This window comes from Hakea prostrata, chromosome 3, assembly GCF_041222555.1.
Source record: "Hakea prostrata isolate BN-2017 chromosome 3, UWA_Hpros_2, whole genome shotgun sequence".
Taxonomy (NCBI): Eukaryota; Viridiplantae; Streptophyta; class Magnoliopsida; order Proteales; family Proteaceae; genus Hakea; species Hakea prostrata.
The window spans coordinates 9,158,133-9,171,827 of record NC_142602.1 but is presented as its reverse complement, the minus strand read 5'-3'; the positions used below and the strand labels follow the sequence as shown (position 1 = coordinate 9,171,827).

At 37.9% G+C, this 13,695-nt stretch overlaps 1 protein-coding gene across 1 annotated transcript; it reads right to left on the bottom strand.

Annotated features, from left to right (window-relative positions):
- Positions 1 to 4,916: 4,916 nt before the first annotated feature.
- LOC149020673 (uncharacterized) lies at positions 4,917 to 12,871 on the bottom strand. Its single transcript, XM_089148889.1, has 3 exons — positions 12,447 to 12,871; positions 9,621 to 9,899; positions 4,917 to 8,436 (listed from the first exon to the last, which is right to left on the bottom strand). The coding sequence occupies exons 1-3, from the start codon at positions 12,699 to 12,701 to the stop codon at positions 7,153 to 7,155; spliced, it is 1,818 nt and encodes a 605-aa protein (XP_089005015.1). The 5' UTR covers positions 12,702 to 12,871; the 3' UTR covers positions 4,917 to 7,152.
- Between the last annotated feature and the right edge of the window lie 824 nt (positions 12,872 to 13,695).

Here is a 13,695-nt window from a genome sequence, read left to right as displayed (position 1 = left end):
GAATGGTCAAGATCGAGATATCGGTCAAGATTTAGATCTTAATCGTCCGTTTCCAAAAATATGTATTTTCAAACTTTTAAGAAACGGACGGTTGATATCAAAATCTCGGTCTTGATCGAGATCTCGACCATTTGCAATACTGAAGTTGAGCCCATGATATCCAACATGTTCATTGGTCTGGAGTAGATGGGTTTCAATATTTACCATTTCATACATATTAAGCTGGAAAAAAAGAATAAATAATAAATAAATATACATATGTATTAAGTTGAAAATCACAACACATTTGTAATTGTAGTATTATGAAGTAATGCGTTGGATAATGATCACTAGGTATGTGGATCTGTGTCTCTCATTAGATCCAACAAGAGATCAGAGTCACCAGTCCAACCACTTTTTTGATAATCAAAATTGATAATCTTTCTTTTATTTTTTTACAAAGCAATCAATAACAAACAAAATAGCTATATCTATTTTTTTTTTCGGTAAAGAAATAGCTATATCTATGAGTTCTTCCAATCCTATGATTCTTCCTTCCTAATGGTGATGTTGCTAAAGATTTAGCCATCCTTGGAATTCATGATCCTCCTCATCTGTTTCAATGGAGATGCTCTCTATCTTGGTTGTTAAAAACAAAAGGTCCTGGATTGCTTCCAAAGGCCATGTAGTTTGTGCCTTGGGTATAAGCTCTCTCATCCGATCCCAGTTTGTTAAGATTAAGTTAGTCCGTAAATTGTGATTTAGAATCATTCTCAGTCCCGCTGCTAATCCCTTGGCCATAGTTGCAATAAAAGATCTTCCCACATATTTGTTGCTCCAGCAATAAATTATATTTTCCTGTTGAGTTAATCCCCAACAGCATCCCACCTCCTTGGTTGCGTGTTGTACGACTCATTTACAAAATAATATTGTGAGGTTGTACGCTGGCACTATTGATTTTAATTTATAGAAGTCATTCTCCCTAGTTTCTCTATTGATAGAGATTAAGGGGTTACTGCTTGCTTTCCCAGGCGGGTATAACTGTAGTTCCTTACACCAATTACTTATATAAGTCAATACCCTTTTAGGATCGGTTACATCCTTCTTGAAAATTATAGCATTGCGCATCCGCCACACGCTATAACTAGTAATACTTATAATAGAGACTAACCACCTTAACATAGGTTTGTCAAGATATAATCATTTGAAATCTCTATATTAACTTTAAAGATATAAGCAAAGACTCGAAGGCTTCTTGAAGTATTTTTCTTCCTACTCTTTTATAAAGGAAAAACAAACATTTAATATCTAGAGTTTTTTATATGTAGGTCCCTTTAGTGGACCACAAATTAATGTTGGGTTCCTTTAGTGGACCACAAATTAATGTTGAGTTCCTTTAGTACAATATATTACGTGTGGGTCCTAACCAGACTAACACTGTTAGTCGCCGTTAAGTACACTCAATTTTAAACATGAAATGATCAAAACGTCCCTCAAATTATTTAATATATTATATTATTATATATATTAACCATATAATTAATTATTAATGATCAATTATCTCTTTCTAAAATCATATATTAACACAATGTATTTAATAACCTGAAGGGTATTTAGGTCTCTTCACTTTTGAAATTTAAATATACTTAACGACGACTAATGGTGCAAGTCTGCTTGAGACCACACATAATATATTACATTAAGGGTTCTAACATTAGTTTATTATCTACTAAAAAGATCCACATGTAAAAAACTCTAATATCTCATTTGGTTCACGGAACCATTACTGTACTAAATGGTTGTGGCAACATTCCTTTTTTCTTCACTCCCTATTTATTGTTTCTTGTGTTTGCATTTATTGAATAGGAATAACAAACTTCTACTATGTACAATCTAAGTCTATTTCTTGTGTTTTTTCTTCATTTTTGAGACGAACCACACCGGTGCTTTTTATAGAGTCTTGAGCCCATTTTGAAAAACACCAAACACAAAAATGTTTCTCTTGAACAAAGGGGCATTATTATATTTTTCACATCAAAACATAATTTCCTACTTTGAAATCTTCCTTGTTTCATTTGTTTTTTATTTTTATAGAATTTTCTTGTTCAACCATATATGATTTCAATATAAATAATAATAAGAAACAATTAAAATGCATGGAAAATAGAAAAAACTCTTTCTTACCTAAAGACAAGGAAATAATATAGAAATATTATCATACGAGTATACAATTCATAAAGTCCAATTTATCTATGTTGATAGATAGATGTCAGTACTCCCCTCACATTTGTCTACTACATATTACTTCCCTGTCCCCAAAAAACCTATGGCCCTGCTGATTGTAAAAGAGGGTAAATTGACCACATTAAAATTACCTTCTGGGGGGTCTGTTTCATATTCAAAAACTGCTCAGCAATATTCGGACAGATGGCTAATGTTGGGGTAAACCAAAAAAGTTTGGGTAGAGCCGGATCTAAGTGTTGGCTAGGCAAGTGTCCTATAGTAAGAGGAGTAGTTATGAACCCCGTAGACCATCCCATAGGGTGGTGAAGGGAGGGCCCCAATTGGTATAAGTGTCACGATGACTAGCATCAACTTTGGTAAAAGACCAAAAATTCAAGAAACATTGAATAGGTTCCGTTTCCTGTCGTGAAATTATGCTTCCATGTGTTTTCTGGGAAAGCGAGTAGGAAAGGTCATTTCTCTCGTTCCCATGCATAGCTCATATCACATTTCTTATCACTCTTGTGTGTAGTCCTTATTGTGACCAAGTAACGTGTTATCAAAATATTCTACTTCTGAGTGAGACTTGTCGAATATAAAGCAATCAGAAGTTCAGAACTGTTTTTTTTTTGGGGAAAACGCACTTTTTGAAAATGAAAATGCAAATGTTTTATTTGGTTGAAATTATATCCATTGAATATCAAAGTCAAATATATACACATTAGCATATTTGGGTACATAAAGAGAAAGAATTGATCAAATAACAGGGCAAATTTGGAAGTTCAAGGCAACGAGCTTTCACCTTGAGATATCTAAATCCAAGGTCCAAAATGTTGAACTATGTTGCTGTCATGTCGGCGACTTTTGGCAGAGTGTCAGTGAAAATTCGACCCTTAATTTGGGGGTATTTAGGGTCGTGTTGGCTTGAATTTTGTTATGTAGCCTAATTTGAAGCCAATAAACACCCTGAGAACATTATTTTGGCTTGAAACATCATTTAATCTAAACTTTTTGATTGGCACATGTTCGGCTATATGTAAGCAAAATGGAAGTTTGAAAAACTCATATAAACATGTAAAGAAAACATAAATACACATCTAGTGAAGAGAAGTACTAAAGTCTACAATTCGTTATACAATTATGTTGAGTATGGCAGACACTTCACATTCTGTTGCTGATGGACATGGAGTCCCGCTCACTTTGGCAAAAATTGAATGAAAAATAGGTGAAAAACCAAATGAAATTTTGTTAAATATGATCAATTGATGTATCGCTGAAAAATTGACTTTTTGTGTCGACATAATGTAAATGTCTTATCGCTGGGGAGAGTCGTGTCACCCCCCCAACGATAGGGCAATATATCACCGACACTTTGTACCAAGTCTAAATTATTCTTTGAGTTAAGTCCAACCTTGATCTAAAAGCTAAAGCCTCCTTAACCAAGGCGGACTTACAAAAAAAACACCACTGGAAAACGCTACCAACAACTCCCTCTATTTATTTCTAATTACAGTTCGTCTTGTCAATGCAGGGTTGGTAGAGTGGTAGAATCCATACTTCTCAGTGGAGAGGTCATTGGTTTGACCATTGCAAACGATAAAGCTCCATCTGAGGATGTAATCAAGGTGCGTGCAAACTAGCCCCGTTGAACCTCAGACACTAAAAAATAATTACTGCTCTTCTGCTTTAACTTAACAAAGCCCTCGTTTGGCAATGACCAACCAACTTTATTATCATCTTCTCCAATTTGGCCATTAGAGTTTGAAGTTTGAGTTCATCTCTGTCTTCGTATCCCAACGAACCCGTCTAGGTCCAGTCAGGGTTCCAGAATCGGAAACCAGTACCGGCCTGGCCTCCGGATAAAACTTGATCGTTTCAAACCGGGTAGAACCAGAATCAGTATTGGTCAAGGATTTTAATTTCAAAATCGGGGTGGAATTGATCTGCCGAGTCCGATTTAGATCAGATCAGCGCGAGTCCAAATAGATTCAGAAAACTAAGCCAGCCCCTGAAAGTCCAAAATTGGGAAAACTCACATCGATTATGATCCAAGCAGACTGACCCGAACCAAATCTTGAAACGATTCTGATCTGATTCAACTGGATTCAACAGTCTAATTTTGAACCATTGAACCATGGGCTCAGTTCTCATTAATTGCCATGGACCTGAGAAGTGAGAAAAGTTGAAGGTTGAAACTAATGAAGCTGCGAATATTCCCAATTGTTAGATCCTGGAAAGTTGGACTATCGATAGGTAGCCTTTCCAGATGAGAATGTAAGCAAGCAGAACAAAGCAAATGCTTATTTGTTTCTTTACCATTGAACTGCCAATTATAATGGAGAACGAAAGATGACTTCTAATGCTGGGGGACCAATATTCCCATTCAATAAAGTGATCCATGGATGTAGTGATGCACAGAAATCAAGAGGACCACCATTGAAAGCCTTACACGGTAACAAAACCATCAACATGGAATTGAAAGAATGAAAGTTATCAAGTGATCAATCTGTTAGGTAGTTGATAAAAAATTTTGAAGGTAATGGTGAGTCAAATTCTTTAACTTATCTCGTAGAATCAAGCTTTTTAATCTATCTTTTTTGGTATGGAAACGATATTATTTCATTCAAAAGAAACAGAGGCTAACACTGAATCACGGTTGCAAAACTCCCGAATCCAAGAAGAGGATACTGGCCAAGAGGTCTTAGCAGAAACAGACCTGGCCTCCTGTGCTAGAGTACGAGCAACCCCATTTGAGACTCTAAAAATAAGAGAAAAAAAGCAAGTAAAACAGCCCAAGGCTAGTTCTTTACAATCTTGAATTAACTCCATTACCTGGAAAGGCCCAGATAATTCATGACCCAACAACATCCTTTTTAATCTATCTCAGTCCAATCTATTCTACATACACAGAGTAGACTCTATTAAGCACACAACACAAGCTTTCTTGCCAATAGAGATCCATCTTTTTCATGGTTTTCACCATGTACCTTTCACCCTGGACCATGTTGAGGATGTACTGAGAATTAATTTTGGAGTGAAAGTGGTCCTCCATATGTGTGTGTGGAAAGTCATTCACGTCGACGCTCCTTTTGCTGGGCGTGCTCCATTTCTGCACCTCTCTGAGCAGCAAGTGGCAAAATGGTCCCTCACAGTGCTGCCCTCACTCATTGGGCATCATGGAGTTTGGCAGAAGATTGGATTCTTCTTATCAAGAACTTAGATTCCTGCCATCTTCCCTAATAAAAACCCAGTTTGGAAAGATTGAGACGGATTCTATGGGCCCTTAAATGACCAAAAAAATTCATTATATTTATCATTGGAACACAGAGCACCTAAGCGTAAAGACAACAGGTCTCAACAGAGAACACCACTACCTACACCTCTAATGCCAGCCAGCCCCATTTCCAACCTTTACCATTCAATTTGATAGAGACTACCATTAGAATTTCTGTCATTTCCATGTCGAAAAGCATAATGTTCTATCAATCCCTACGAGTTCTTTTTATTCTCTAATAATTGGGCTAACAATTATCAGGCCAACGTATTGGCCCATGGAAGCCAGGGATGGCAATCTTGGGCCCAGACCAGAAAAATCAAACCAATCCGCACTGGACCAATTGATAAATGGGTCTGTCCAGAAGCCAGACCAATTACGAGCATTACCAGCAAAGGTTTAAAGTAACCCACAATACATATCCATATTCGAAACAATCCATATGATACATTTCGATATGTGTCTCCGTTGAATTGCACTAAAATACATTGATCAGTACAATACAATACTCGACACAGAACGATACGTCTCTTAAAATCACATGATCGTTACGATATTCGATAACGACACTTTAACCTTACATACCAGTCCAAGTTTCTCTATTTAGCCCAGTCAGCTTGACCGATCTGCCTGATTAGAAGAACTATCACAATTCAATGAAAATTTATAATGTAAGAAAGACTAGGAAACTCATCTCATCTACGGGTGAGCCGTCTCAAGACTCCCCTACCTTTAAAAGCCCATAAAATTTTTACAGCTGATGCAACAGCCAGAAAGTTGAACAGATCTGAACAAGTAGCTGGCAACGAACATAAATGAGAGAATGCTGTTCAAGGAAAGAGGATTCTTCAGATTGGTTTTTCTTTCTCTTTTCTCTCATATTCTTCTCAAGAAATTAAAAATTCATTCACAACTTAAGTAAACCTAAAAAGGCCTAGATACAAAACCCTAACATGTGTGAAGTGTGACTGTGTGAGGTAGAGCACAGACCTGTGTCCACTAACGTAGAGGATCCAGACTCTTACTCAGACAGTGGTGGGAGTAGTCACCCCCCAGCAAAACGGTTCATAAGTGAACCATCCATTCATGTCAGCTATTCCTGGTTCAGGCTGGTCAAGTTTTCTATGTCGACGATGACCTGGCAATTAAACCCAGGCAAGGAGTCTGGGACCTTGCACTTGAAAAGTATCTCATCTTTTTCCTATATATCAGGGTTTTATTGGTCTGACCCATTTAATGGCAGAATATTTCATGCCGATCATACCCCCACCCCACAGAAAGGATCACTGGAATAAATAGACCACATAAACAGCATATGACTAACTCTCCAACAACTGATAATTGAACATTGACAATCATATTGGGCTCACCTGCTATCGGCTGGGCATTGGACATTGTAGGCCACATTATATCTGCAGCTGCAGCTGCAGCTACGACCATGGCACAAGGTCACCCAGAATAAATCACGAGAAATTTGATTATGCTGCACATGGAGCACTATTGAAGATCCCGATGACCATTAACAATTTCTGCAATTATTATGAACAAGCAATGACTACCAAAGAGGAAACAAGGCAGGTCCAGTGAAAAACTTGAACCAAGAAGATGGTAACCCAAAGAAACTGTTGCTCACTTTATACAAAATCAAGTAAATAACGGCACCAACATATCAAGCATCACCTGCCATACCAACCTTTCTGGGGTTGCACCACTTCTCCATCATTCATCAATTTATCCAGCACCACATTCAAGTCAACTGATTGACCATTCTCTGTCAGTTTTCTCACAGTTGCCCTCACCTGGTCCCTTGAGAATCCCATCAATGCCACCTTATCGACCACATCATCAACTGGGACCCTGTTTCCGGTGCCAGAACTGGAGCTACCAGGTCCACCCACACTGGTTGCAGTAGGCAGTGCACGCGGTAAAATTTGTGCAGTAGGTAGACGTTGGTAGCTGCTTCCACCACTTGGGGCTGAAGGAGCTGAATGCTGATTTGATTTCATCACTGAGGCTCCATAATGAGAAGGTGACCCACCAAAGGGGTAGGCATCATTATAGCTGGGCCCAGAAGTTGGGCCATATCCTGTAGGAAACCCTGAACTGGGCTTGCTTGAAGGAGGTTCATATCCGTGGGCTGGAGGACCATAAAATTGCTGGGTTGGAGGAGACCCACTAGGTGGCTGAGCCATTGATTGTGGTTGGCGGATGCTTGGAGGGTAACTTTGAGATGGGATGTAACTGGCTTCTTCAGTATGGTGGCTTACAGGAGGCTGCAGTTGTGGAGGATGGACAGGGCCCACAGGTGAGGGCTGTTGAGGTGGGGGTAGCTGAGAGTATTGTGGAGGCTGAGGAGTCGGCTGATAGGGTTGATGTGGTGCTTGCAGTGGCGGTTGGGACTGCTGAGTTGGAGGTAACTGATATTGCGGATGTGTGGCATCAAGTGTCTGAACTGGGGGTGGGCAATAAGGTTCTTGTGGTTGGTCTGGTGGCAGCTGGTTCTGAGGCAATTGCAAAGGAAGCTGAGCAGGAAGCAGATTCTGCTGGTTTGCAAGGGGAGGTGGTGGAGCATTGAAAGGGAGCAGAGTAAGCGGTGGAGCTGTTTGTTGAAGAGAAGCAGCTGAAGGAATTGGTTGAGTTGGTTGTTGAAGAGAAGCAGCTGAAGGAAATGGTTGAGTTGATTGTTGAAGAGAAGCAGCGGAAGGAAATGGTTGAGTTGGTTGTTGAAGAGAAGCAGCTGAAGGAAATGGTTGAGTTGGTTGTTGAACAGAAGCAGCTGAAGGAAGTAGTTGGCGAGACTGCTGAGCAGCAGACGCTGTTTGCTGCACCAAACCTACTTGTGTAGATGTGGTCTGATTTTCAGGTTGCTGCTCTACCCTGGATACTTGCAGCTTTGCTAGCTGAAATTGGTTCTCTGCAATTTCTTGCTTATCCTTCACCACTTGAACACCGGTTTGCACCTGCAACAGATTGTTTACATACAATGCTGGGTATCACAAGATAATCAAGGCACCATGCATATACCAACATGCATTAACTATTCTTACAAACAAATAAGAAAGCATCCAAATTTGATAAGATGAATGAAAAGCATACAAGAAACACACAATATTTTCACCAAGTTTTTTCTTAATTCTAGCCTCAACCACCAGAATAAACTAGACCAGGAATGCAGATACAGATGAATATGAACCTCAATGAAAGGGCAAGGACGATCAGCTACAACCAAAGTTTGTTAAAGATCCATATCATGCAGCTTCATAGTCATCCAGATAAACAATCAAACAGTACAGCACCCATAGCTAATTCCAACAGCCAACTTAAAATCAGCCACAGGTCGAAGATAAAACCACATCAAACATCCAACTATTAGAATCACCTTCCAGGCAATCCATCCATTCAATAACATTATGCAGTCCAGCCACTTCAACAAAGTAATATTTCTAAACGGAATTAACTATAATTTTTGCAACGTTGTTAAGATTTACTGAAACATGGAGCTGAACTATGACAGCCACGTTGAAATCGATTGTTAGTCTGGTGCAACAAATAGTTAGCAGTGAAATTGTTTTTTGCCAAAAACTCCTAATAAACTTATTTTAGATATCAAAAGTAACTAAATGTATTCAATATGCTAGCTCGATTTATTGGAAATGGCCGTTAGTTCTGATACAGGCTTTGGTTCAAAACCACAATCACCATTCAATTTCCAAAAATTTCCAAACTGGTTGCTATCCAGAAGTTCTTATCCATATCCAACATTCAACTAACTTAAAACTGCAGAATTATTCTTTGTCCATTGGCCATTAAAAAGGTGGACCTTGGTGCAACAGTAAGGTTGCTCCATTTAGCCAAGTTGTCAAGGGGTTAGAGCGTCAGAAAACAGCTTCCACAAAATCGGGGTAAGGCTGCGTACATTATGACCCTCCCTACGGCCTAAGTGGCGGGAACCTTATGCATTGAATACAACCTTTTTTTTGGGGGGTGTGTGTTCAACGCTTCTACTTCCTTCACTTCCTCTTCAAAAGAATTCAATGTGATAGTTATATCATGTGATTTAAAATGCAGAAAGTTGCTGTGGTCTACCTAAATTAAAAGAAAATTGTAACATGCATCAGTTGGTTAAGAGCATCAGGGGAGATACCTCTCTTAGAATATTCTCCAGCTGCCTCAGTTTTCCGTCAGTGCTGCCATGGTTATTCCCTAGAGAAACTTTCAGATCATCAACAGAACTCTCAAGGTGATGAGTTCGGCTCTCCAGCTGAGACAATCTTGCACTAACTCCTTCCAGTGCCTGAAGAAGTCTATCAGCAAGATTCTTCATTTTTCGATCAATCTCAGAAACAGTTGCTGCATCATAGGCACTCCGATCTTTCTCTGGAGTGACTTTAGCAGATTCATTAGGGTCTAAAGATACATAATTCTGCATCGACAGTGTAAGAACCAAAAAGATATTACAAAATTGACAAACAGCAATGGATTAATAAAAATAAAAAAGGAGAAACACATGATTTCAATATTAAAACAACTTGAGAACAAACAATTTAGTAGAGTTCGGACAGTTACAACATAAAACCCACCAGGAAGTCATAACATATTCTCAACGAGTGGCATACACTAAAATGAGTTATCACGTGCTTGCAGATGTGTCAGCATTGAAGTTTTTAATTGACCTTCCCCAAGCAGCATACCACCATATCACCTTTCAATGGTCCATCAATTGGAATTTGTTGCATATGGCCCTCGCATCCCACTCAATTTCCAGTACCATGCATCCAATTCAACATCCTCATCTGGGTTATGCTCATTATAAATATGTTGTTTGCTCATTATGCAATTCAGCTACATCAAACATGGCCAGTAAAATGCCAATCTTATTAATTTTACCATTTATTTCTAATGGAATTCATCACTCAGGCCACACTCCAGGGACACCCTTCTCTATTCATGCACCCAATTCTAATAATACAGGTTGCATCATATTTTATCTTTCCCTTCTAAACGCATTGAAGAAGAAAACAAAAATTGCTGCTCCAAATCAGTTTTCAATCTTAAAAACAAGTTCAACATTTATTTATACTCCTCAAATAAAGCTGCACATATATGCCAGAGTATGTTTAAACTTCTAGATGCTAAGCCATGGCTCCACTGTTTTGTTTAGCAGTTACAATCTGATAGACAGCAGGATCCTGTAACCAGCTTAAGGACTGAGAGAAGCAATGGAAGAATTGAGAAGAAGGAGAACAGGGTGACATAGACATAGAAAAGGGCCTGTGATTAGAAGAATTTTCCTCTGATGCAGGCCTGAATTAATAAATATCTTAACACAAAAGTAAAGTCTTTATGTGCCCCTGATTAGTGACGGCAGAATTACAAGAAATAAAACAATGAAACAACCCCAACTCCTAAAGAGAAGCAAGGACCAAAAGGCCCTTAGCTGTCACCACTAGAATAAGAAGATCCTGCCACTGCAGTTCTGTGATACAATCAAAATTATCGTCATCAAAAAGAATAAACCATGTAACCGCATCCTACATCCCAAGTCTATATGTCCACAAGCAATGGAAATGGCCAAATGGGTATTGGGTCCAATGCTAATGGTTGGGATGAACACATTGTCATTTAAAAGAAGTCATCTCTTGCCCTGATGGTCCAAAACTAGTGTCTAAATATCTTACTTGTTCAATGGGAAAAAAAATTGTAAGGCCGTGACGAAAAATAGAGACCTACACATGTTCAGTTACCCAGAAAAGCCATATTTATATATGAAATTCTCATTAGTGACGGGTTTAGAAGATTGCCTCAATCTGATATAAATTCAACTTCTGTCGCTCCCCCACGCCATTGTTTCTTTACAGATATTCTGCCATTTAACATTGAGTATATACATACAAATTAATGTAAAATTTTCCTAATGATGAGATTCCCAGAGGAAGTGGTTAATGATCAAGATTAATTTAGTGATGCAACGGAGATTCAAAGTATGATTAATAACTATTACCCCTCCCCCCGCGGCTTTGGTCAACTGGTTTGGGACAATCTGCTTCGGTCCTAGGTTCACATCCCTACTAGTAAAGAGTTACAATGTTGAAAAGAAAGGGGCGGGGGGAGGGGGGGCATCTTCATCTAACTGGGTTTTCCCTTAGGCTTGAACAGTAAAGCCAGGCAGGTTATGGGGTTTCCTCATTAGAAGAAAAAATAACACATAAATAAAAAAAAGGGATAATGAAGGTAAGTTTCCATCAGCTTTGTCTGTAAAATATGGTCCTGGTACAGTTAATATTCATGATATTCTTTCCAAATCTTGTCAACTAACTGACAAGGAAGTGCTTGATCTAAAAGCTCTTATTTATACACTTCTTTTCTTTGGACAAATTTGATCGTTCATCACATTATGGAAACAAGGCAACAGTGTGAGAGTAAATTCATGAGGAGCAAGCAACAAGAGCAGCCAATCAGTTTCATAACAGTGTCATGGTTTTGATTTGAGTATAGTCACAGTAGCAAACTGCAACCAATTACACAGTCCATTACGATGACAGGATATCATGTAAAGGTAAAACCATTGACAGCATATCCAAACATTAACCCCGCAACTCATCACACGCAAAAGATCGTCTTTCCAGGAATCCCTGGAAGAACAAACATAAGCTCCATACAATCCTCCCAATAATTACAAATTAAGTTGTAAACACTTATATTTGATGAATTCCCCAAACACTAAGGACAAACTAACCACAAAGCCATACCAAATATAATTATGCAAACGTAACAAAAACATCAAACGTATTGCCCTAAATTTGGATGAAAACTCAAAAATCTGAAAGCTGACAACAACAATGACTTTTATATCAAAGAAGACACCCAACAAAATAATTAATTGTACATTGAAAAACTCAAAAGAAAACCAGGAAACATCTAAATATCTAGAAATCAAAGTATCATAGGAAGTTTAGAATAAAGTTCATACTCTATCAGCAGATGCGCTGGTCCTTGAATCGGCCGAACTCCAAACCCTAGTGCTACCAACATTACTGCCCTCCAGATTCATCGATTGCGAAGTACCTGCCGGGCGAATCGGCTGGAAATCGTAACTGGGCAGGATATCTTCTTTTTTCGAGCCACTGTTGTGTTCTTCCTGAGGGTTCAAAAACTCGAAGATATCGTCATTTTGGGATCCTGACAAACCTAAGATCTGCTTATCCATGCACTGAGATGAATTCATCGAGCTTCGATTTCTATAAATCGATTCTCGAAGATCAAATTCCAAACAATCCAGAAACAAAAAATGATCAAAATGATGAAAGGAACGAGCCTTCTCTCCTGTTCCTTAGATTTAGTTTGGAATTACGAGATAGAAAGGTCGAGACGTGAAAAACACTTCGATTTTACTACTTCGGCTGACGGTTCAGGAAAAGCGTAATTTACAAGACTTATAAATTAGAATCTGAGGATGTACAGTGTAAAAAGGAATAATCTGAGGGTGAGATTGTAAAATAATATCACTTCTCTCTCCCCACTTTTTTGAAATTGTTCTCATTCCTAAGTTAAAATTTTGAAATTTGTCCTTATACCCCTTTTCATGTGTGAAATGTGAGTACTTGAGTCCTCGTTTGAGAACAAATTTTAATGATAAAGATAATAGGTAAAAATTCATTATGTTTTTGATAAAACTTAAATCTGGTTCATGTTCATGTCAAATTCTAGTTCTGCCTTTGATTTTAGCAGAGTTGGGTCCACACCTATGCCAACCAGTCGAGTTTAAATTAATTTAATTTAATCATACCATATGAACTCGAGATAAATGGCTAAATTTTTATTTTATTAAAAGTTGTTAATCATTTGACTTGTTTAAAATAATAAATAATATTTAAAACTGTAATTTTATTTCACAATCTTAACAATAATCAGTATTAATTGCAATCTCATGTTCAATTTTACATAATTAATTAATAATTATTTCTTTACACTTTTAATTAATGGACGAAAAAAGTAATATATCTCATATATATGGCATAAAAATTAATTTATACAAAAAAATGTAATTAATTAGTTTTCGATTTGCGTACAAAATTACCAGCAAATCTTATAATACTCAATCTATGGAGTTTGAACACATGTTTAAACTTTTCAAAAATAGGTTGGATCAGCTCTCAATTAAATAAGGGCCTGTTTGGTTACTTGAGTCTGTAGATTTCAAAAATTTAGAGATTTCAAAT

Coding starts and splice junctions, on each gene's coding strand:
- LOC149020673 (XM_089148889.1), bottom strand. CDS start 12,701: ATGAATTCATCTCAGTGCATGGATAAGCAGATCTTAGGTTTGTCAGGA. Junction 9,900..12,446: donor CCAGCGCATCTGCTGATAGA/GTATGAACTTTA, acceptor CTGTCGATGCAG/AATTATGTATCTTTAGACCC. Junction 8,437..9,620: donor TGGAGAATATTCTAAGAGAG/GTATCTCCCCTG, acceptor AATCTGTTGCAG/GTGCAAACCGGTGTTCAAGT.